Raw genomic sequence first — 24,469 nt, forward strand, 5'->3', positions numbered from 1 at the left:
GGGGATGTGTGTGTAAAGGGGAATGTGTGAGGAGCGCGCCTGCGAATAACAGGTGTGGGAGCGGAGAGGCTGGTGCACGCGGGGATGTCTGTGCAGGGGGGCGCGTGTGCAATTAACAGGTGTATGTGGAGGGGTGCGCAGGGGTGCGAGGAGAGATACGTGTGGGCGGCAGCGTACAGGGGGACGGGCGCGTGCAGGGAGAGCGGTGTGCGGGGAGCCTGTGCGTCAGTAACAGGTGTGCGCGTGGAGAGGCAGGTGCGTGAGGGGAGGTGTGGAGAGGGGGTGCGTGTGCAGAGAGGTGCGTGCGGACAGCGGTGTGCGGGGAGCGCGTGTGCGAGTAACGCGCGCGCGTGTGGAGAGGCGGCGCGCGCGGAGGGCCCACGGGGCGGCGGGGCTGGGGCTGCGCGCCGGGCGGGGGCGCGCGCGGGGCGGGGACGCGCGCGGGGCCGGAGCTGCGCGCGGGGCGGCGGGGGGCGCGCGCGGGGCGGTCGGCGCTGGCGCATTGCGGCGGGCGCGGGGCGGGGAGCGGGGCGGGGGCTGCGGGCGCCCGGGCGCTGAGCGACGGCGGAGGGAGGGGAGGGCGGAGCGGCGCGGCCCGCCCCGCGCTTCCGCGGCTCCTACCTATTCATTCAGGCACCTAAAATGGCTGGAGAGAGGCGGCGGCGGCGGGGCGGGAGGAGCAGGCGGTGAGCGGGGAGCGCAGCGGCCGCCCCCCTCCCCCCCACCACCCCCGGCGAGCCCCCCGCGATGTCGGCCGGGCAGGACGAGAGCTCGGTGCGGGTGGCGGTCAGGTAAGCGGCGCTGGGTGCAGCGCATCGCCGGGCGCCCCGACCCCCGCCTCGCGTCCCGAAGTCCTTTTGGGCTCGTTTCTCTCCGGTTTTCGGCGATGACCCTAAAAATATTGCGGCTAATTATAGCGCGGAGCGGCGAGGGCTCGCTCCTGGGGCCGCAGCGGCATCGCGGAGCTCGGCCGGAGCGGATGGCGGCGGGCGGGTATTTTTAGAAGGATAAAGGCTTTTAGCCCGCGGAGGCTGTGCCCTCCTCGCCGGGAGGGACGCGCTGCCATTTACTCGCAGTCAGCGGGAATAGGTGCGCGTGGAAGCCGGAGTGGGAGCCGAGCTCAAATCGCGTTAAAACGTCGGCTAATTCAAATTACTCTTCTGCCAGAGATAAAAATCTGTTCTGTGTGCTCTTGGCTCTTCTAGGTTTTCTATGTGAAGATAGCGTTTAATTGTTTGAAGGACTTCCAGATTAGCCCACGGATGCCTTAATTCTCAAGATGTCTTGGCATAGTTCAAACGTGAGGAGAAATGTATACGTGTGTGTGTAGATATTTCTCTGTGCCTGTGTCGGTATTTGGGCTTTAATTGTGATACCGAATGGTGTTTTCTCTCTTTCCTTTAAAGAGGCTTCTTTATATTAAATGCTGACGCACTTGGAGTGTTAAGCTACAAGAAATCAGTCTGGGGGAAGGTCTGTGTCTGCCGGTGGGTCCTTGGAACGACTACATACATCTCACCTTCTTAGATAATCCAAACGTTGTGCTCCTGCTGGATCGTTTCTTTCGCTGAAGGGCGTAGGAATAAGTGATGTTGCTGCGTGCTGTTGCTGGAGCCTGCGTGTGGGGGAGAGAGTTCAATAACATTTTCAGTAAATAGAAAAACGCCACCCCTGCATGATAACATGGAGCGTATGCTGCAGTTGTTCATTAAAGTCTGCTCACCGATTATGGCAACGTTTTCTGTTTGTGAGAGCTGCTATCTATTGAAGCATTTTTTACGTAAAGCACAGGGAAGTATTATTCCAAAGTGTAATTAGATGGTGTTTTTAAAAAGGAAAATATGAGATAGGTGTGATCCTAAAAATAGGGTGTGTTACAGGTTTACAGACTGCTCTGTCATTTGGAGAAAATATTAAATATGTTCTGAGCCAAAAAAAACAGTGATGTAGAAGTTCATTTAGAAATACAGAGGTTTATCGCACCTAGGAATTAACTAAAACCTACTGGTGCAAAACATCTGTAGTCATATATGTGTGATAAATAGATTATAAATAATGCATGGCAAAGAATTTGCAGAAGTGGATTAAAATCACCCACCTGTAGCTCTCGAAAGCAAGTCTGCAGTATTACAAGGCATATTCTGTGATATTGCTGTCTAACTAGCATCTCGTGTCTGAGCACAGTTCACTAGTAATGAAGAATTGTGTATTTTCTCATCTGCTTTCTTCATTTTGGCATATTACTATTCATGTACAAGATTTCTCCCTCTCTGCTTAGCAGTTATGCAGAAAAGCAGGCACACTTTTTTTCCCCCACAAGTAGTTCTTTGTAGATGATTTTGTATTATTTCTGGTTGCTTATTTTGCACAGTCCTGTAATTCAACTGGTGTGTCAACTCACTGTGTATCAGCGCCATGTTTGTACCATGAATTATGAATGTTACATTCTGTTTTCTTGTTAGGTTTGTTCTTCAGCTCTTTTTGGGAACTGGAGCTTAGTTCAGATGATCTCCACTGATGAATTAGTTGTTTTTATCTGTATGTTTCCTGAACAAGGCTTGCTCTACAGCAGGACAAGCTTCTGGTTTGCAACCCCTGTGGCAGCGACCGAAGGATGATACTGCAAAAGCATAGAGTGCTGAATTTGCTTAAACATAGGTTATAAGACAGACAGTGCTGAAAATGTTCAGCAAATTGTTTTTCCAGAACCTGGTTCTCTCACTTAATTGTATACAACAGAATTAAAAAATACTTCATTCTTTACAATTAGCACCACCTTTAAGCTATCATCTTGTAGGCTAATTGCTCCCTATTTTCTTCAGTGTAATAATGGGTTTGTGAGGGAAGAGCTAAATACTCTGGTTTTGTGAAGCATGAAGGCTGAAAGCATTTTGGCAGATAATCCAGTAACTAACGTTAAATTTCCCAACCAAGACAAAAAAAAAAATCTTCTCTTTTCAGCTGCCACAGAAAGAGTTGTGGAGTTATAATTTTGATGGCTCTGCTCTGTGTATCCTTGTATGCTGTCTGTTTTCAGATGAAATCTGAGAGCCCCCGTGGTAGTTATCTAGTCATTCTTTTAAATGTAGGAAGCTACTCTTTTTGTAAACCTGCTGTTGCCATATTGCTTTTGTAAATGCCTTTTCTGCCTATGAAAACTAACTTTTGCTAAGGAGGCTCTGAAATGTTATAAGCATCATAGTTCACGTTTCTGGAATCAAGACCACAAAAAGAATGTAGGTTATACTTCTAGTTCTTGCGTGTCTTGCCACTTTAATGGCGTCCACAGCCAAAATAAAGCATGTGGGTGAGCACTTCGTCTCCCCAGCATGCAGGAAACCCAAGATTGTGATCCTCAATAGCTAGTGGTCTGTTTTAGAGAGTTGGATGAGCTGTCTAGAGACTGGATGGCGTCACTGCAGTCAGTGCCCATAACCATTGGGCCAGAGTTACGCTTACTTTTACCAACCGGACCTGAGCTGTGTTATTGGAATTGAAATAGCTCCAACAGGAGAGGTAACATTTAGTGCGCATCCACGCTCCATATGGCTTGTAACCATAGGGTTAGGACATCGTAGCAGTGATGGTCTAAGAAGACAAGAGAGTTAGGCTTAAGTCCTTTGTGTTTTTGGATACATGTTAAACAAGGGAACTATTGGAGAGCAATAATGTTTGGATAGAGCTCACCAGGAGGCCTGCATGGAGGAATGCTGTCTGATAAAGCCTGGAACGATATCTGCTGTACGGATCCTGCTATGGAGAGGACAGAAAAATAGGGAACGTTGAAGTAAAAAAAACTGTCTAAGAGAGGAAGATGGCCTTGATCCACTCTGAGTCAGTGAAGGACCCAGACCCAGATGATAAGCTTTGGTGTTGATTTTTAATGCTGCCTTTTAAGATGCCGTATGAAGACAGAAGTAGGAATAATGAAGAACAATATGAAAAGATGAATAGCTGAGGAAGCTGACCAGTAGTCAGGAAAGGTAAGATGGTCATTCAGACATGTTTGGATGACACCTCAGATGGAGTGGGCAATAATAGGATGTGAAGTAATTGTGAAGCTAAAGGAAGTAGGGCTTTGGCATTTGGCGTGTTGTCATTGTGAAAGATGGAGCCTGGCTGAAACTGTCTTTATGGGCAGAATGCAAAGAGCCAGGGGAGAGAGGAGTTAGAGGATGCTGTTTTATAGTCAGATATGTTTACATGAGTGAAGAGTAAAAGAACAGAGCTTTGAAAGTTTCCACTTTTTCATTATTCTTTTACATTTTTATGTGTATGTGCTGCCTTCTTCCCTGCTTTGGCAGAAGTACCTGACTGCTACTGCTTCGGCTGCTGAGAATGACATTTGCTCTGTGTTCCATTCCTCAAGCAAAGATGGGGAGTGTTGCTGCCTTGCTCATGGGTGTAGAGAGGCTGTGGGATCTGGCCACCCAGCTCTTCCCTGAATCATCTGAACGGTTTTCTTCTTGTACCTGCCCTGAGTGTCTGCAATACCTTGTGACACCGCTTCACAAAGATGAAATGTTAGTGTTTGCCAAGCATGGAAATTACATGTGCAAATTGTTATGGGTCTATTGGGGAAACTTTTCTAATGACAGTAGTAAGCATAGTTGATGAATTTAAGCCACCCAGCTTCTACTTCTGGTATTTCAAAAGGCAAATACTTTGAAGTACTCTAGAAAAATATACTGATTGTTAATTCAATTTAGGAACAGAGATTTTTGCAACTAATGAAGCTGCTTGTGGCATGAAATCAGGATACGTTATTAAGTTTTGATAAGGTAAATAGAGTATGTTCATTCCTTGTAACCTTACCCTTCCACTGCATAGGTTTGTTACAGCAAAACTGCGTTTCTTCTTTTATATCTGCAGTTGTTGAACTATGTGACCACAGTTGGACCTCTTCTACGTTTTCTTCCCCCTTGGCTCACTTCTGTGTATTTTTTCTCCTCATTCAGAATCTACTGTTTAATGTTGTGCCTCACTCTACATTTTAATCTTTTTATTCCTCTTTTAGGCCTTTTTTCTAATAGCTTTTACACTGAAGTTGTTCTCCTCTATGGTAGATCCAGCTACTGTTAAATAGATTAAGGAAGAAGCAGCTGAGTGGAAGGAAACTGTCTTTTGTTATGTGTGTTTTGAAGCACTGTGATGGCTGTTGAAATTGATTTTGTTTCTTGAGCTGCTGTTCTGCACATGTTTACAGCTGTGTTTAAGCTTCCTACCATGAACGGATCCTCAAATGTCAGTTGAATGGTCATGCATGCTGTGGCACATATAATAAGCTGTGGAAGACAGAGGTACTCATTTCATGCTTTACCATACAGTGCTAAGCATTCTTATAAATCGTTCTGTAACTGGATAAGGAACAGCAACAAATGACAGTACTACCCACTGGCTTCTTAAAATGAACCAGTTTTCCTTCTGCTAGACAGTAGTCATGTGCCTACCTGTAGTCAAGTACCTACCTGTAGTCATGTGAAGCTGTGGAGTTCATTTTGGGGAAAATGTCTCAAAATAACTGTATAAATGAAGCTCAGTAGTTTACCAGTATGCAAGTTTGCCCCCTCAAAGACAAAAAAACAGTCGTTCAATAGAATTAAGTAGTAATTTTCTGGGGACATGTTAGCTGTTGGGAAATACCTGTTTTGGATCGAAAGATTGTTAGTGGAAAGCCACAAAAGAGATCTTGTTTTTGGAAAGCTCACGTTGCGTGTCATATGTTAGTTTTGATGTTTTTCTTTGCTCCCTGACTTAAACAAACATTCCCCTGTCCTTCACTGAAACTTTACTCTACCCCATGCATATGTTTTACATTCTAGCTGAACAAATGACAGTACACCATCTGCTGCTGTATTAATTCAGGTTTCATCATATCCGACTTGATCATCCGTAACTGATATTGCTTGGGGCAGGCTGAGATCTGTGATCTTGCTTTCTAGGAAATAAAGTTCCCTCTCCATCACTTGTGATGTAAACACAAACTCATTCTTTGATGCAGGGGAAAGAAATCCTAGTTGAACGTTTCTGTTGATGCCATGTATTCCTTGCCAAAAGATGGATGTGTCTTGAATTTAAGAAGAAGAAAAAGCAATGAGTGGTGTGCATAAATGGACTGTTCATGCTTGTGGATGGGTTATATTTCTAACTTGGCATTTCCCAAAGTTTGTATAAGTCTTGGGAGTTTACTTGGCTTTGAAAATTCATCCACTTAGTTACTAATTTCCATTTAATGGTGTTTTCTCTTCTGCTTATGCTCTATGGAGAGCTAGGATTTATATTGTTGGCCTAGACAGTCCTTAGTTACTGAAGTCAAGGCTTCATATTTTCAGTTTTTATGTGACTTTTGTAAATTCTTCTGTAGTAGTAGAATAGCCCTTGTGCTTGGGATCAAGGGAGCTTTGCTCCATCCTTCTGCTTTCCCTTTATTTGCTTTAAGCGTTTTATGGATCACCCTTGCTGCCCACTCAGGAACAGCTGCTGGAATGCTTCCTTTCATGTTCTGTTGCCAGATTACTGCTGGGGAAATAAGGCTGTTTTAGGTGTGTTTTTATCTTTTAAAGGAAAAGATTTAGTATCCTGCACTATCCGTGGTGCCAGACCAGAGAATTTTTTTGTTGTGCTAATATTATTCCAATGTAAAACACATCTAAGAAGTTAGAAGTGTCATTTGAACTGGAGAAAAAAAGAAAATTTAATTAGACATCAAACCAGATCTGAACAAGTCCAGCAAGAGTAACTACATGAGCCATGCCTTTTGCTTGTGCTTTTTCTCTTCTCCTGTAAAATAGTTCATTTTCTTCCTGTCCTTCCTTCTGTTTTTTTTTTTGTTTGTTTGTTTTTTTGGAGTTCACCACATTTATTTCTACTTTTCCCTTGTGAAACTTCTCTGGATAAATGTGTTTGCTGCAGTGTGACTAGAGGGAAAAATGCAACCTTATTCTTCAAGCGTGTTTTCTTGGTTTGGTGTGTTTACCATAGCAACAAGATGCAAATGGAGAACAGAGAAAAGGGTTTAATGTCAGTGTCACAGTGAGTTTGGTGCAAAAATGAGGTCTGTTCAATATGTATTTTAAAGTGTGGCAAAAATGCTAATTTGGAGCTAACAATTGATAAGCATGAAGTATTTCCTGGATAGATTCTGTATGTAACTAAGGAGTGAGGAGACGGTACCGTCTGGTCCTTTATTTTTCTTTGTATCCCTAACAGGTTTGGTAAAGCTGACCACTGCTGGAATAATTATTTTTTTGTTTAAAGAGCATGTTTCTTTAATCAGCTGACAAATGCTAGGCTTGTTGTTAGGGACAACACACCATTTAAGCATCTTTAGGTGTTTACGTCTACCTAACAAAAATGAATGACTTATTTCTTGAACCTTTTTACTCTGCAGTTTCAACACAGAAAACCGAGAACGACAGAACCTCAGTAAAAGGTTATGATATTATTTTTTCCACTATACACAGCAATTCAAGTTGAATAGTGCATTTCCATTGTTGCATTTAAAAATGGATTAAAGGATTTGTTGTCTAGGTGATTTTTGGTTTCTTACTGGTGGCTCTTGCATTCCTGCTGTTACAGGATAGTTCAGTTGGTTAACAAATACCTCTCTTTGTAAGACTTTTTAGATTTAATGGAGATTCAGTTTTTCCATATTCACCCTTAAATACTCCAGGTTTCTTGAAGTGCCTTCTCTTGTATACTGTAGCTTTAAAGGACACTTATTTTCCTATTCATTTACATTCAAAGCAATTGATCCTTTAAAAAAAAAAAGAATAAAATACGATTCTCGGGTGGGTAAGAGTTAGTGGACTGTAACGTGCTATAGCATGATGGTTCAGCTACCACAGCTGAACACTTGGAAGGCTAACAGGACCAGACAGAAAATGTTTCTCTTGTGAGACCTCTCAAAGCGTGACACTGTCTTTTCTGCCCTGGTTTCTTTGATAATGGAAGAGTTTGATCAAACAGGCTTCTCTATTTGCCTGGCCTAATCTCATTTGTGGTCTTGAACAAAGGTCTTCCACATCTTGGGTCAATGTTTCAACCACTTGGCTGTTGGCTTTGTTTAAGTCTGTGTAGTTTTTCATTGGCTACTTTTTTCATCACATTTCTAACCATGTTAGTTGTCTTTTGCCTAATACTGCTAAAACAAAGTCAAGGAGGTGTCTTACACTGAAAAGCTATGTAGCTGTGGAATGTAAACGGTGATCAAGAGACTATATTGAAGTATGTGACTTGTTGCCAGTGAGGATTAAAAAGTTATGCTAGTCATCAGTAATAGTTTAAAACATACGAGAGAATATCCTCTAGAAATACATTGCAAATAATGAAATAGGCTTGCATAATTCTGGGATGATATTAGCCTACTAAGAAATGTCTGATATGCGGTACAGCTCTTAGTATTGCATAGAGTGTAGGAACCCAGGTAAACCACCTTCTTTGAAGCATTTGGTATCATGTTGCCTGTGAGACTGCATCTTCTTAGAATAAAGTGCAGGAAGGTAGACTGACCCAAGATGTCTGTTTGTATAACTTATTCAAAATATTGAAAAAGAAGTTACTTAGTTAACTTTGTTTTTTCAAAGCTAGTAATTTTTAACATTCATTCTGTCAGATATCTCTGATCTTTTGCATGGAATTAATTGGGAGTTGAGTCCTGAGATCTTTTGTGCCAGTCTGAGTAGCTTGTTATCTCAGGATGTTGGTTGCTAAGTCTCTTACTTAATAGATTGATTAAAAATATTTGCCAAGTGCAGCTGTGCCCCTGTCTTATTTTGTGCTTGATTCTGTCCTAGAACAGAATCTCTCTGTCCCCATCTCTACCCTTACGAGGATATCAGAGGACAATGAGTGTAGGTAGTGAGTCTTTTGTAATTTTGTAGTATTGTTTTCCTTCCCTGTTCTGCACTGGCATTTTGATATAAATCCAAGATGACAATAGACAAACTCCTCAGGCCAAAGATGTAACTTCAAAGTATTTTAAACACTTTCATTGTGATATAAATAATACGTGATGTAGTATCGTGAGAAAACCAACTGCTACTAGAACACCTGAGTTAGTCTTAACCTTCCATGAAAAGTGTTATAATTAAAAATCCTGTTTTGCTAAAGCACAGCACATATATGGCTTTGTTACTCCCTCCTCCTCCTATTGTTTCTTTATGAAGAGGAAAAAAAATTATGCCTATAGTAGACACATCTGTAGGAAATAGCTGGCTACTCTTTTTTTTTTTTTTTTTTTTTTTTTACCTACCTGCTAAACAAACCATATGTTGCTTCGACGCTCACAGTAAATAGGTTGTCCAGGTAAATGTTATTTCACTTCCAGGACTCAAATGCATTCCTTTTGAAGTCTGATGTTTAATTTTAAGTACATATGAAGTCATTATTTTTAGACTTTGTCTCTGTAATGTAATGCCTTTGAATTGTTCAGAGTTTTTTAAGAATTCTTATCTATATATATTACTTTGCACACTAGGTGTATTGACACCATGTAAACATCTCCTATATATTTTTTTTCTGGTTGACAGTTGCATTTTGTGAGTAACGGGTGTGTTTGGAAAAGGTTGATTTTTGTTTTATGACAAACTGAAACACATTAAAGACAGAAAACTATTTTTATGTTGGGTTAAGGGGGAATAAATATCTGAATATATGTTTTCTAGACATGACAGAAGAGAAGGATTCTGCTTTTAACAGTGTTTGAAGAGGTAACAGGTCAGAGAGAAGACCACTGGTTGAATCTGTATCACTTAGAGCGTGGCTTATACTTCTGTCCGATCTAATTGGTCAGCCATCACTCAGAAACAATACAGTTGCCATTTTGATCTTCACTAGCAGAACTCTTAGTTCAGCAAAAATGGATCGGTGTTCAGTGAGCTCTAAAAATGAGATCTGAGATAGGGCTGAACTGGTGCTGGCAGGTCAAGTATTTGACAATTAAACATCAGTGTAATTAAATGTTCTTTCTTTCTTTCATAATCCCCAAAACTTCAGACTTCTGTGGTTTGCTTTGTTTGTTTAAGGGGAGTTTTTTGTTTGTTTGTTTTTCTTTCTTTTTCTTTGCCACAGGATCCCTAAAGTGGCCTACACTGGCTGATCATCTAGTCAACCACTGTCTAGGCTCTATGTTTTAAAGTGTTGCTGTAGATATATCTTATTGTCATTGTTACCAAAGCTTGTCTGGTACAGGTGGACTTATCATTGTTCTAAAAATATCAGCAAGTAAGGCCTTGGTAGGCCCCAAATAGTTAAATATTGTACAGCTGAGAGCTTCAGATGAAAGTGCTTTGTTTGGTGTTTGCAGCCCAGAAACCAGGGCTGGCCTGTGCAAGACCAGTGCTGCTGATGATTTTAACTACCGTGGCTGCTGAATGCTGAGATGTTGCTTTGGGAAGAGGGCACTTGCATAAAATTGTGTTGGCCTGTATCTTGGATGATAGTTGACTGAAAATAAAGGGCCAGTGCACCCTGCTTGCCACTGTAGGCAAGAATTCAAGTGACTGTGAATAATGCATAAAAATTAAGTGTGAACCAGCAGTCTTGTATTGTGGCAAAAGAAGAAAAATATTGTGTATAGAAACTGGAGTGTTTGTGTAAGGTGCAAAGTAATCCATGCCCTTTGTTTGGTACAGTTAATGTCTTGGCTGATGTCAAGTTTTTGGGTGCTGCAGTTCAAGAGTAATGTGGACTAACTGGGGGGAATTGAAGAGAAACGACTGTTTGTTTAGAAAATGTGACCAGTTCCATATGTGAGATGCAAGAAGTCAAGATGGTTAAGAGACAGTTCTTGAAATACCTAGAGTCAAATATGAAGTAGAAGAGAGTTGTTCTTTGTGTTCACGGTGAAGTCAATAAAAAGTAATAGGTTTGAATTCTGGTATGAAAAGTAAAAGGAAGAAAACTATTTTCTCTCATAAGGATGGATGTCCTGCAACAATATGTCTGTGGAGATATGGGATTGCCCATGTAGGAGATTTTTTAAAACTGGTTCAAGCTGAGAACTGCTGGGAAGATTTTGGACACAGCTGGTATTACCTTGATCCAGAAAGGAGCAGGTGAATAAACTCTGTGACCTTTCCAACTCTTTTCCATTTCAGTTGTCTAATTCTGTGAAGCTGCATGTAGAGTGCCAGGACTTGAAGTCAGCACTTCAGTCAGTTGAGTGATCTCATTCAGATGTCAGAATACCTTTACAGAGGTGTGACAATGTCCATGTGAACTGATTTGAAAGAGTCAGCTTAGACTAACTCAAGTTTCAAGGGATCTTGTGAGGCCACCTGATCCCAACGCCCACTCAAAAGCAGGGTCAAGGCTAAATTCAGCTAAGTTGCTCAGGGCTCTGTAAAGTTAAGTCTTGGAAAATGAGGATTGCTCAGTCTTTCTGAGCAACCAACCCTTGACTGTCCTCATGGGGGAAATTTTGTGTCTGTTTCTCTGTGTTGTTCCCCCTACCCACTTCGTGACAGTTTGTGTTTCATTATTTGAGCTCTTCTGGCCTGTTCAAACAGTATCTTCTCTAAGTCAGAAAGAAATGCATGCAGTAGTCAGTGGTTTATCACATGAGGCGTGTGATGATCTTGTGAATACAACCCAAAGCATCAGTGTCTTGTCTTGGGTATCATATGGCTTTTTAGAAATCAATTATAATTCATCCTTTATCAGTTCTTTTGTCTTGTCTATGAAAAATGGATTTTTAAATTTGATTTATTTCTTTGGATTTCTGTGTTTGTATAATGTGTGTGGAACACTGGGCAAAGTTAACATTCAGCTTGGTTTTTATTGCTGGATATCTGCCTAGTGCCTCTGTAAGGGTTGTCTGGTTGAAGTTCAATCTGTTGTTTTAAACAGAGTCATGTATTGGTAGACTGAGGAAAGTGTTCAGAAGTTCATGATATCTGGATCTCCTGAGGATATGTGCTTTTGATCTCTCAGATTGCAGATAGGAAATGCTACTGACTTCCAAGTTTTATCAGATATGTCAAGAAAACTTGGCTAGTTGTAGTCTAGCTGGATGACTGACTGCTTTTTCATGTTTGTTCTGTAGTTTACACATGGATTTTTCGCATTAAACTAAAATTCTTTTGGCGAAGGCTATGTGCCTAACCAAAGAATGTTCAGTGGGGCAGAACGTTTGTAATATACTGCTGCACTGCAGTGAAAATTATTCTGTTTAGCTGCCCCCTTGGTATAGATGGGGATGGTCACTCCACTCCTGCACAGCAATGTCTGTGAGAGGTCTTCTCCTTTGCTCAGAAGTTAAGTGAGTTAGCATTGTGTTATTTTTCCATTCTGATAATAAGTAATAAACTGTAGGATCCCAACTGTAACCCACTTATTGTTCAAAATAGCAACAGTGCTACTATTTTAGTGGTGTATTACATGTTTTAGTGATAGTAACTGTATTGAAATACTAAATTTGTAAACTTGTTTTCCTTGAGGCACTCTTGCTGTTTTCTGTAGGGTGTAGGTTTTTTGGTTTGGTTCTTCAATACCAGCTAATAATGCATTGACCATAAATGTCTTTACATTTCTGCAAGATTTGCCTCCAGGTTCTGAATGTCAGATCCTTCAGAATTGCTCTGGGGGTGGCACTGAACTATTCAAAGGCAATCTATTTAAGGTATAACTTTAAGTTATGTTGTAACATAGGGTTTCAGGTATTAATGCATTACACGCATTAAGACCTTTCCCCTCTGAGTCACTTTACTTCCAAATAGCAATACATAAATTATTGAGGCTTGTTTTGCTAAGCTGAAAGCTGCATCTCTGGAGATCTTAAAAGTAGATGAGGAAAACACGAAAAGGGAGACTGCTGGGCTAAAGCAAATACATGGATATATTGAGATGTGAGCACTAGTGTTGATTGATGTAAAGTGATACTGGGTGGATAACTCATGAGGTACTGCTGGGAGAAGTAGCAGAAAGAAATTGTTGTGTTTTACAGGGTCTCTCTGCTGCAGCTGTTACCTGTACTGGGAATTCTCCGTATGTGCTACTAGTTGTTGGGGTGGGTGATGCCATATACGCTATATACACCAGTGTGTGCCCGTATGAGCCTGGTTACAGGACACTGCTCATCTCTCTTCCAAAAGTTAGAAATAGTGAAATAACCTGTGTGAATGTTTTTAGGTTTCTGCTTTAGTACAGGTCTAAGCTGTGAAGTTTTGGGTGTCTGATACTGTTTATAGGGTCAGCTCTGGTGTTATAGTATCAATGATCCTATCTTCTGAGTATTCATTCAGTATTTAAGTGCTGGGGAGGCTCCTGTTGCTTATTGATCTAGGTACAATTGGAGCACAAAGGTAGGGGGCATTTTCAGTTACTTTGGAAATAGCTAAAATGTTTTGTTCCCAAAAGAAGTGGACTTCCAAAGATTCCTTTCTTCCCCCACAGTTAGGTTGGAATGACAGGAGGGTGTAGAGCCAGAGATACTGCAGTTGTATTGTGAGGTCTGAAAAGTTCGAGAAAAGGCAGAGCTCTTTTTCTTTCTTCTAATCTACACATGTTTCTGGATGTTTTTATACGCCATCACATACTAGACTTGTTTGGTTCAGTGTGCTTGTGACTGGTGCAGAGAATCACAGGAAGGCTACAGATTATACAAGGACCTCTCTTATGTGGGGTATAGGGTTTTGTTTTTTTGAAAAAGGAAAAATGATATTTTTTTATCAGGTTTTTCTTAGTTGTTTGAGTCCAAGTGTAGTTTGTTTACTTTAAATTGTTGACTAAGATAGGACACAAAGGTCTTCAAATATCAAATTTTATTGTTTTTTAAAAGATCCCATGGTTCCAGCAAGTATTGCTAGAGGTACTGAAGCTAGTGGTTCCACCTATGTCAGCAAATTTTAGGTGGAGTGTTACTGCTGTACTATTTTTCAGCTGCTGAGTCTTAGTTTTGCTCCATTTTTGCTGCCTTTGCAAGACCCCTCTGCCAACACTGCTGCTGTAGATCAGAGTTCAATGACCTAAATGTGCTGCTTGGCAGTGGCTGGAGGGGAACACAGCACTGAAGTCTTGTTAACTCTGAACTGAGAACTGTGATGCCTCCATACTGGGATGATGATGGGTAGTACAGAAAAGACGTAAGAGATTGTGTACATTTTTTATCCTTTGTAATGCAGATAAGATTATCTGACATACTGTGTAACACCAGTTGACTGGATTTGACTGAGAATCCAATTACATGTGTAGTTATAAACATAATTATATGTGAAGTGCAACCAGTCCTGACTTCAGACTTCAAGAGGCAGGGAAATACTCTCCTTCCATTAGTTCCAGGTAATCCTGCTCTGTTCTGACTGGTCCTTAATTCAGTGGTCTAGAAATGGTTAACTCTGGTAAAAGTATAGTTGGGAAATAAGCTGTTTGTAGTTTCCTATGGGCCCTGCTAATTATTCATGTGTTGGGGCTTACATAAGGGCTGCATTGCAGTTGCTCTTCATTTGATGGTGAAGTTCTGTATTTCTGCGTAAATGAAAGTCAAGTGATAAGGCATGGGCAAGCAAAGCCTAAGTTGAAACTAGAGAGAAGAGCTTTTCCGGAAGGATCTTAAAGTGGTACTGTTTGTTTACCTGTCATGTTTCTTTAAAAAACAAACAAACAAACCAAATCCCTGGCAGTCCTTTATTTAAAAGAAAAGGAAAACAATTTTTAAGAACTAAAAGAGCCTTCATTGCTATCATTGTTCCTTGCTTTAGCATTTCTTCAGAGTCAGTGGTGAAATCTGTTAAATTGTGTGATTCAAATTTTGTGTAGCGTGAGTTAACAAAATATTAAATTCTAAAACTGCAGAGATTTTTCTCTTTAGCTTTGACACTGAAATTGTAAAAGCAGGCTGTCTTGGAAGAACTAAGTACCTGTTTTAGAGAAGACTGGGAAGTCTAACACCCTTGGAAAACCTGGCTTAATACTTCCTGACAATTTCTGTAGAACACCGGTTAGCTTGAGAAGTTTTTTCTAAGTATTCAATTTTTCTTTGTAATTGTCCTTTACCTTAATGTGTGCTAGCATAAACAGCCTTTTACCTCTTCTCCCCATCCCCCAGATGTTGTTTGTAATGCCAAAGGAAATTAAGTGGATACAAGATTGGCCAAAACACATATTGCTGTATGATTTTCTGCTGAGTTTTTTCTTTTTTTTGAGGTTTACTGTGAAAGCAGTGGTAGTACCTGGTTGAAGCCATGGAGTGGAAGTGTACTTGTGTGTGTCTATAGGTATGGGATGCAGTTGCCTGATTCATGGCAGTTGGTGATGCAGAGTTTGTAGCTTGCACTAACATCCAGTCTTTCGAGTTCTTGGTACTGATGAGGAAAACTGGCTGAAAGGGCTTTAAAATTATGCATTAGTGTACATATCTGTAGCTTTTAATATATGTATAACTCTTTATGAAAGCTTTATATGAGCCATACTGTAAGACCCTTCCATTACTGCATTATTTTGTATGAAATCATGGTTTTCCATTTCCAGGCAAAGTGTATTGTTAGCTTAGGTATTGATCCTGGAAAATTGTGTGAAACTTCCTTCACACACTGTCCAGTTAGGTCTCATTTAAGCCAAAGGAACTCTTACCTTGTTTGTTATTAAGTGCTCGGAAGAATGAGATATTTGGTCATAAGTTTTGTGGCAGAGACTGTAGCCATCCAAGCTGGTTTTACTGTAGTCCTGATCTGTAAACAGTTATTGTAAGCTTGAATTTCTAGAGGCAGTTTGAAACACTTCATTTTATATAAGGATATATAGGACTACTTGTTTTGAAAGCATCTGTGCTACCTCTAGTGCATGGGGGACTAGGAACTTCTTATGCAGACAAACCACAAATGATTTGCATTGATGATTTCTGAGAGCAGCTGGGAGATGGCTGATTGAGAAGCATTGTGTGCCAAGAAGAGCTGATTTAATTCAGTTAAGACAGTAAAATGGGTTTTGACCCTGAAGAAGCTTGTCAGGACAGACTTTTCTTTCTGTCCCCAAGGAGCTGCAGTGAAGTGTTCAGCAGACAGAAGTAATCCCAGGATCAGGTGTTGCTGCTTTGTGTGTGCTGGAGCTGAGGGAGACTGGCAGAGCGGTGCCCAGGCTAGCAGCTGTGTGCAGAAGAGGAGGATTGTTCCAGAAATGGAGGCAGAGCCTCCCATGCCTGTAATGTAAAATCAAGAGAACGGCTTTTAGTTTGTCAGCTACCTTGCTGCATGATTTATCTTTTCTTTTTGAAGTGAATTTGCATTAATGGTTTTGGAGTTCTGGTTGGATTTGTAATCTAATCAGGAAACCTGAGCCCCAGTGAAAAATCTAAGCCTACATCTAAAAGGTGGAGGAGAAAATACAACCTTGCTGTTATGCCAGCATAGACACTAGTTGTTTAAAGCAGATACAAGTAGCAAGGAAGTAGCTAGTTTTGCCTAGGTTTTATTAACATGTGTATGTCATGAGTTAAGCATGTAGTTGACTTGTGAACCTGTCAGTTTACTTTGTGGTGCATTACCAGGGTGCACTTATTTCATGCACATGTTCTGTCCTGGAGCTAAAATTTTGTTGAAATGCACCATTATTATTTTTATTAGTGGTAATTCCAAACTATAGGCTTGTTGATGCAGTGAGGTCGGCATGCTAGTAGCAACTAAACCAGGAGAATGACTGTTTCCACAGTGGTTTCCACACTGAATTTGTTCAGTGTAGCCAACAAGGACTTTCTTCTTGCCTGGAGTGGAAGGTCAACTGTTATAAAATAGAAAAGGCTGCTTGATTTTCTATATTAACAAAAGTCAAGAATATGGAATTAGCCCATACTTTCCTGACGAGGTAGCAGAGCATGCTCTTTAAATTTCTGTTAGGTTAAAATCTTAAGTGATATTTGTATAGTTTTAAGTCTTAATGGAGAACTAGTACTACTGCTACTATTGGTAGTACTGGAGTATCACATCTTTAACTTTAGTTAGGTAATAAGGTCAGTCGATTGTTCTTTAAATGTTTTCTTCTTTAATTCTCTAATATGTTTCTCCAGCTTTACATCAATGATGTTATTCTCTGCTGGGAGTGGGGAAATTTAATATAATACCCTAGGCAATGTGGAAGAAGCCATAGTGACTCCAGCTTTTTGCCCAATGTAGGTGTCTGCCCAAATCAAACACGTATGTTAAAACATTAAAATTATTTATATGTTTAGGAAAATGTGAAAATCTTTAGAAAAGGTTTCTGGTTTATTATCCAGAAAACTATTTGCCATGCAGTACCTACATTTAGACACAGGTCTTCATTTTAATCAAGTTCCCATTCTTTTGCCATAACTGTTTTAATAAAAAGCTTTTGATCATATGGATTTCTTGACTTTCTGAGGGTAATATGTCTGAATGTGTGATACGGATGTTTTCTTCTGTGAGAACAGAAGGTGTATAAATGAAGAGAATTGGATTGGTCTACGAGTAGCTACTACCTTGCTACTACCTGTAGTCCCATGTGCTTTGTAAGTCCCTTCTGAATTACTTCCCTCAAACTGGATAAAAAGCTGCAGATGTGAAATGGTGGCGGCTCAGCCCTTGGTGCAGATGTTGCTGCAGCACAGAACTGCTGCTAGCCTTGGGATGTGAATGTATGTGGAAACTGGCTTTCTTGTGAAGTTCCATATTCCAGTGGATTTCTTGCACAGAAGAGGCCCTTGTAGTCTTTATAGCAGTACCAATTGCAAATTTGTTTTCCTAGTCAGCTATAACCAGTCCCTTTCTTTTGACTTCTCTTGTTATTTAAGCTCCATTATTTAAGCTTTCTACTGGTGTTCCCATATAAATGCTAAATATTCTTTAACAAAAGTATTTTTTCATTTTTTTTCCATCCGCTCTCTACCACATCTGAAAATCAGCCTGCAGTTAGCAGAATGAAAGATTTTGGCCTGTAGATAATTCAAATTTTGCATCTGGTTGAAATTTCATGGGAGGTGTTGGCAGAATCAGTACCAAGAGACTTGCAAACATCTTGGGAATGGTGGCGAAAGGGACTGGAGAATGGAAGAAGCGGGGGGGCGGTAGTTTGAGGACTGTCAGTTTACATTTGCCTGAAATGCTTGCTTGTAACAAAAGAGCATCCAGCATCCTATTGAGCAATCAATTCAGAGCATGACTCAGTGTGGGAAAAATGCTACCTACTGAATTTCTAACATAATTTTCTGAATTGCCTTAACATTTAGCTAAATTTTATGGGCCTTCTTTTAAAGCATCATCTGAAGCCAACAGATAGCAGTGAGGTGGTCAAATCTTCACAGGGCAACTGATTACAGTGTAACTGCATAGGAGCAGAAAGAGGGAAAAACTAACCTTTAGCACCAACAGCATAAAAAATTAATGTGGATGTTTCTGTAGTCTCACATGCAGGATGAATAGACATGAAGGAGAGCATTAAAATTGGGGATTGACTTTCAAACACATAAAAATGAGTAGCTGAACCAGAAGGGCTGAAGAGGGTGGATAATATTGTGCTGTTCCTTTTTACAAGTTTTAAAATGCATAGTACTAAATAAAGCAAGTGGGTTATTTTCGCTTACTGCTCAGTTAGGATTTACCAGCTCAGAGTTTTCAGTCACTGCTCAAACAGTCTACCTTCTGTTTTGAAACAGAGCAACTTCTGTTCATTAGAAACAGTCAACAATAAATATGAAGAAATATTCTGCAGTTTGCTTTGGAACTTGGTGGATCGGGTGTTATGGATACAACACATTTTTTTTTCTTTTTTGAACGAGGAGTGGCAGGAAAGTCATACAGTGGTTTTTGTTCCAGGAATTTTGCATGAAAATTGAGAGTGAAGGCACTATTCAGAGCAGATTATTGAAACACTGTTTTTGACTGTCTTGCTGCATTGTGAAGTGTCTGGTTGTTATTTTAGTAGTGTTAGTTAAGCAGTCCTTTCAGTAACGATTAATAACATGTTGTAATTTTCTTTTAAATGATTGATCCTCCTTTTCTGTTGTTTTATTATTTAACTAATTACTTGGGAAGTAGCTTGTAGCTTTAGCTATGGTAAGAGAAAACTTTGTGTTGGACCTGTGGCTCCTAAGTGTGAAGCAAACAGCTGTACTACACTTGAGAATATAGATCTGAGAAGATAAATTCTCTATGTGGAGGTGAAAGAAATCAAAAGCATTTTTCAGCCTTAGAGTAGTCTTGGCATGAATTGAAGTGATTTCTGGACTAGAGGTCTACAGGGCTGGGGAGTGTAAGCGTATGTGTGTGGGTGCTTGTGAAAAGGAAAGGGAACTCTGGATAAAGAAGACAAGAATTAGAGTTCTCTTTTGCTGCAGATATAGGAAACCCTTTTAACTTTGTTTAAAAATAATAATGCACCTCTTTTTAAAAATCAGGCTATTTTGAAGAAGTAGTGAACTTTTAGAATAGACATAAATTTAACTGTGAAGAGGAAGAAATTTGATAAAGCCTAGTGTTGGCATGACTGATGGTTATTTGGTCAGTCATCTGGGTGCGATGCTCTTTCTTTTGTATATAGAATTTCTTTCTTCAAAAATCTTTACCCACAGAAAGATACACTTGTTTTCCTGGTTGTCCTCTTTGTATCCATGAGTCCAGTAGTTGTAGAGACTGGTCTGGGGGAACAGCAAAAGACCTTTCGTTCCTCTTTCATTTTGAATTTGTGACCTCTCTGTTCTTTAAGGACTGTGACCATGTTGTGCTGTTAACATAAATTTTTCATCATAGGAATCTTTACCGGTCTTCAGTATTGTCAGTCTTAGTGATAAATGTGAGACAGCACCAATGAAATGTTGTTTCATACTTTTGTGCACAAGGTTTTCAATTATAAAATCTAAAACATTTTTCAGTAGAAATCTTAAACTTACCAGAAGCGAGTGCACTCATATGAGAGAGAGATTCAATGTGCCGTTTAAGGCAGTCCTCCTGTCCTTGGGATTTGTTTTTTTCTCTTTGCTATTGGGATTGGTACATAAATATAAACACAGCACAGCCATCAAATTGCAGACTTCTAGCCATCTGAACCCTCTGGGAAACTATAGGTTTGGTGACACAGAGCAGTCATCCAAACCTAGAGCCCCAGAGGGCGTGGCTTCCTTGTGGTAGACTTCTGGGTTACATATTTCGCTTGTTATTACATTTCTTTTGTTGGCTCTGAAGGCATTTCTTTGATTTCTAACAGGCCTTTTGGAGACATTAGGTTTTCCAGACCACCCCGGGGGAGGGACCTGCCCTTCATGCCTGAACTAGGTATTTGGGATGTCTCTGCTGTTCTACTGACTGTGGGGTGATGTCCAGAAGTGCAGTGTAAGCGGGCTAAAAAGCGGAAAGTGTACTCGGGGCTTTCAAGAAGACTAGAAATGACCTCAAAATGACAACTGAAATGAATTAGCACATTCTTTTGCTTCTTTTCTGAAAGGCGAAAAAGATTTCCATGGATTATATTTTCAGGGTTAATCCGTACAGGAGAAGTAGCCTGAGAGTGACTTGAATATTGTCGGGTATGTCTACACATTTGGTGCAATGTAGCATTCAGACCTAGAGCTAATGCTGACGATGCTACTATTACAGTTGAGCACTGTATTCCACTGTGCTGTAATAGCTGAGATACCTGTGCTTCTTAATCCCTGAAATTACTTGTTTGTGCCCCCTAACAAGGAGAGGCAGCCTCTCCAGGCTAATTAGGCTACATTGGAGATGTGGCTAATTATTAGCTTAGGTGTCCTTAGTCCCTTTCAGCACTGAGGTATGCTTGACCCGTGATTGCTGGGACCAAGGTGACTCTATGGCAGGGTGCAGGTGTGCCTGCATTCCTGTGTGGTATGAAATGAATTTTGAATTTAAATTTTAGGAAGGCCTAACTCCTTGTTTAATTTTTTGCAAATAAACCATAAATACTTCAAGTCTTAATTCATAAATTAAACTTTGCTGCATTTGCTTAGATCTCCTTTTCTCTAAGAGATTGTGTTATTGTTTCTCTTCTAGCTTTCTGAGGGTGGTGAGACTTAACATTAAATAGTCATTAAAAAACAAGGCAAGTAGCACAGTTTGAAAGAAATGTTCGCCTTAGAAATGTCATTTCTAATGCCAGTTTAGTTCTAGTCAAATTGCACTTGGATTTGGAGCTGTGCCAGTTCTGTCTTGACAGGCACGTGGAAGCTTATGGTACTGCTGCTTTTCCAAGCTGACCTTGTCTTGAACTAGAAATAATCAAGGCCTGTACAAATCCTGCAATGCTGTCCCTCCTTCTCTCTCTCAAAAGTCAAATTGTTCTTGAAAGCTGTGGATTTCTTCACTAGAGAGTAAATTAGTCCAGGAGAAACCACAAAGAGGAGGTTTGGATGAAAGCATTTGTTCATGTTACAAAGATGTTGGAGGTCTGCTAGATCTACTGGAGGGTGTTTTAGCACTTCTTTGGGGGGTAGGATGGAGAAAGGAGCGTGCGGGGCAGTAGATGGTCTGTGTTAGAGCAGACTTGGGCTTTTCCCCTCCCTGCATTTTCATTTCTTGGCAAAAGCACAGGACCGTGCCTGTCAGTGTGAGGATGCCATCTGTGTCACACAGCCTGGTAGGCTGTTACAGAATTGCACGGGAATTAATCTGAAATCATACTGCCAAACTGTTTTGTGGCTACTCGTAGCTGCTGCCTGGAGATGCAGCTGTTGTACGGTGTGCCAGGAACCAAGTGAAAGCAGTAGCCCATGAAACCGCCTCAGCCTGGCACTGTGAATGTAATCCCCAGTGCGAGCAGTTAATGGGTGGATGAGCTGATCAGACACAAGCTGCTAAGGATGGTAATTGTTTTATGAAATGAAATTTGTGTTAAAAAAAAAAAAGTATCTAAAGAGGTCGCAGTTGCGTGTAGAGGAGGAGAACTGGACAAATCTAGTTACAGCAGTGATTCGTTTCCTCAACTTAATTTAATTCCAGTTTTCCATTTGCTGCCTCCTCATTTCATGCAAACTGGAAGTGGCAAGGTCTGCAGCACTGAAACAATGTTCTACATATGTATTTTTTAATAGGAATTTTTTTGTTCGTTTGCAATAAAATAAGTTAGCTATTGAAAATGTAAAATTTTGGAGCCCATTTGGTAATTTTAGTGGCTAATGTTGCTGGATACGTTAAGCTGAAGGTTTAGTGGTCATGTTCAATGGCTACATATGGGTGCAGGGATGATAATACCTTTTTATCAATAGCTTAATGGGAATTTGGAGTAGAATCTGGATCACATAGATCCTGCTTTAGCTTCTGCTGTAGTCCTGAGTACTTTTTTATGTCCAAGAGCTATCCAGGAAGTTTTATTTTCTGCTGTTGCTAAGCTTGCATCAAGATACCTACTTAATGTGGCAGAAAGTTTGCTGGTGTCAAAAGATAAGCATTACTACCTGTGCAAAACATCTGCCTCACTAGTGCTCGCCCAGGGAGGTGGTTTAGACCGAGTAACACCTGGACTCTGCCTAGTCTCTGTGGGCTCCGGGCACGCACAGCACCTGCTGGCAATGCTGAGCTCAGTCTAGACCGTGGCAACTTCAGAGAAACATTGATGGGAGCGGTGCCCAAATCTTATGTAAGAGTGATTGAGTTACAGCTGCAGAGGCTTGTTCTGGTTGCCCTGGCTGGGTGGCTGGCCCGTGCCTGTACCTCTCACAGGCAAAGAAGGTTCACAGGGTGGGATCTGACCCATGATGGGGGGAAGGACTTGGCAGTGTGCTGGGTGGGCAGTTGCCAGAGCTTTGCTGCTAAGCAGTGTCTGTATAATTGCTGTAACTTATGTATCTGTAATAAGATATCCTTTTCATATCTTAATATCAATGTGTATAATGTAAGTGACTGGTACCATTAACTACCAAATACTGATGTGCATCAAAAAACTGAGTTTGTCTGTCTGCAGAAGTGGTACTGTTAGAAAGATATCTTGAATTTGTCTTACAGTTTGTCTGCTTTTGTTTATAAAGATGGCTCTCATTCCATTATTCATTCAAACTGCTTTATGAAGGCTTGTGTTTTTTCCTCCCACTGTAGGCACCTGAAACAGATGGGTTCTACTTTGAAGGCTGTCGGGGTCTGCTGACCGTGCAGTACATTTATGGCTTGCTAGGAGATAACTGCCTAGTTGGCACTTTAAACAAAATAGAAGACTTGGGCTTTAGCTGTAATTTGCCATAACGGTGTTTGATGCTAACTCTGGGAAAGAGTGCTATGTAGTGTTATTTGTAGGGTTTGAGTTTGACTTTAAATTGTGTTTTGTCATTCTGGAGTGGAGTTTAAAAAAAAATCATTGTGAAATTCCTTTAAAAGGAGTTGGGCTGGAAAGTGAGGTATTGCCTTGTAGTACTTTTAGACTCTTTATGAACTGTGGGTATGCGCCTGTATTTCTGGAGTGAAAAAAGCAGGGTAAAAGCATAGTAAAACAGTTCTCAAACTTTTCATACTTGTTTCACTTGCCACAAAAAAACCCTCTTTGGAAATGTTAAGAATGACATTGGAGAACTACCTCTGTACTAAAGATATTGAATGGTAACTCATCAAATATGAGCATCTTCTTACCCACTGGTGTTTAGCCCACCAGACTGTTGCAGTGGAGGTGCTGGGTCTGTTGTGCCAAGACATGCTGGCAGCTGAACAGGAACTCTTAATGGATGAGATTGCTGGCATGAGCCAGGAGGTTTGTTCCTGCGTCCTTATTGCTGTGCTAACAAGAGGTAGACCAGGCATTTATTGTATGCTGGCTTTTTTCATATTGTTAAACCCCATTGAGAGGTCGAGAATTAATATCCTGATTAGCCAGTTCAGGGAAATGCACTCAGATGTTGCAGTTGTGACCTCATTTGGAGGTGCTGACAGTTGTAGAAGCGAGCAAGTTTCTAATGTGTGCTAGCAAAAAGACAGAGAAGTTTGTGCATGCGGAATTGTTTGGGGATGAAATCTGTTTAGCTTTTTCCTTAACTACAGGGAGGGAGTAGTATGTTTAATGGGAATGGTTTGAGCACAAATGTACTGGAGTGGAAAGGAGAGAGAATTGTGATGCTGTTTTCTTTTTTTCTGGTTTTGGGCAGCTTTTGTTTGTTTCCTAGTTCATATTGCCTGCTGCACTTCATTAAGCATTTTGTTAGGTGCTCTTGGATTTACTATTTCATATACCCACATGTGAGACTTAGTTGTGTGACATTTAATAGGGTTGCTACAGTAAGATAGGAGTCCTGGAGAGTCTTGGGTTTACAGGTTAACTTGTCTTCTGCTCAGAACTGCGTGTGGTTTGAGTGATGTTTGAATTTATACTTCTCTGAGCAAGGTGAAAACAGTTCTTTCCCCACAGCAGGGTTTTTAATGAAAAAGAAGTTTACATGGGATTTCATTGTCAACTTTTCTTCTTTCCAGCACACAGCTTCTGGCTGGCTATTGCTGTCTGAAAGATTAATCTGAGAGTTCACCCTCTCCCTTCTTTTTGTAGAACAAGAATAATTTAATGTTTTGCCCTTTGTAGGTCATTCTTAGTTATTGTT

The 24,469-nt window shown here is 40.7% G+C and overlaps 2 protein-coding genes across 8 annotated transcripts in view; both read left to right on the plus strand.

The window, feature by feature from the left end:
* The window catches only part of SLC2A13 (solute carrier family 2 member 13), a 292,776-nt gene that overhangs the window by 262,146 nt on the left and 6,161 nt on the right, over window positions 1-24,469 (plus strand). The gene's annotated exons all lie outside the window — the stretch shown is intronic.
* The window catches only part of KIF21A (kinesin family member 21A), an 88,934-nt gene continuing 65,211 nt past the window's right edge, over window positions 747-24,469 (plus strand). For all 7 annotated transcript variants that reach the window (XM_069849768.1, XM_069849797.1, XM_069849803.1 and 4 more), the window contains exon 1: window positions 747-791. In XM_069849768.1, coding sequence (XP_069705869.1) covers window positions 748-791 — 44 coding nt within the window. In that variant the 5' untranslated portion in view covers window position 747. The remainder of the gene's footprint in view (window positions 792-24,469) is intronic.

The sequence above is a fragment of the Phaenicophaeus curvirostris genome, chromosome 1 (assembly GCF_032191515.1).
Source record: "Phaenicophaeus curvirostris isolate KB17595 chromosome 1, BPBGC_Pcur_1.0, whole genome shotgun sequence".
NCBI classification, from domain to species: Eukaryota; Metazoa; Chordata; class Aves; order Cuculiformes; family Cuculidae; genus Phaenicophaeus; species Phaenicophaeus curvirostris.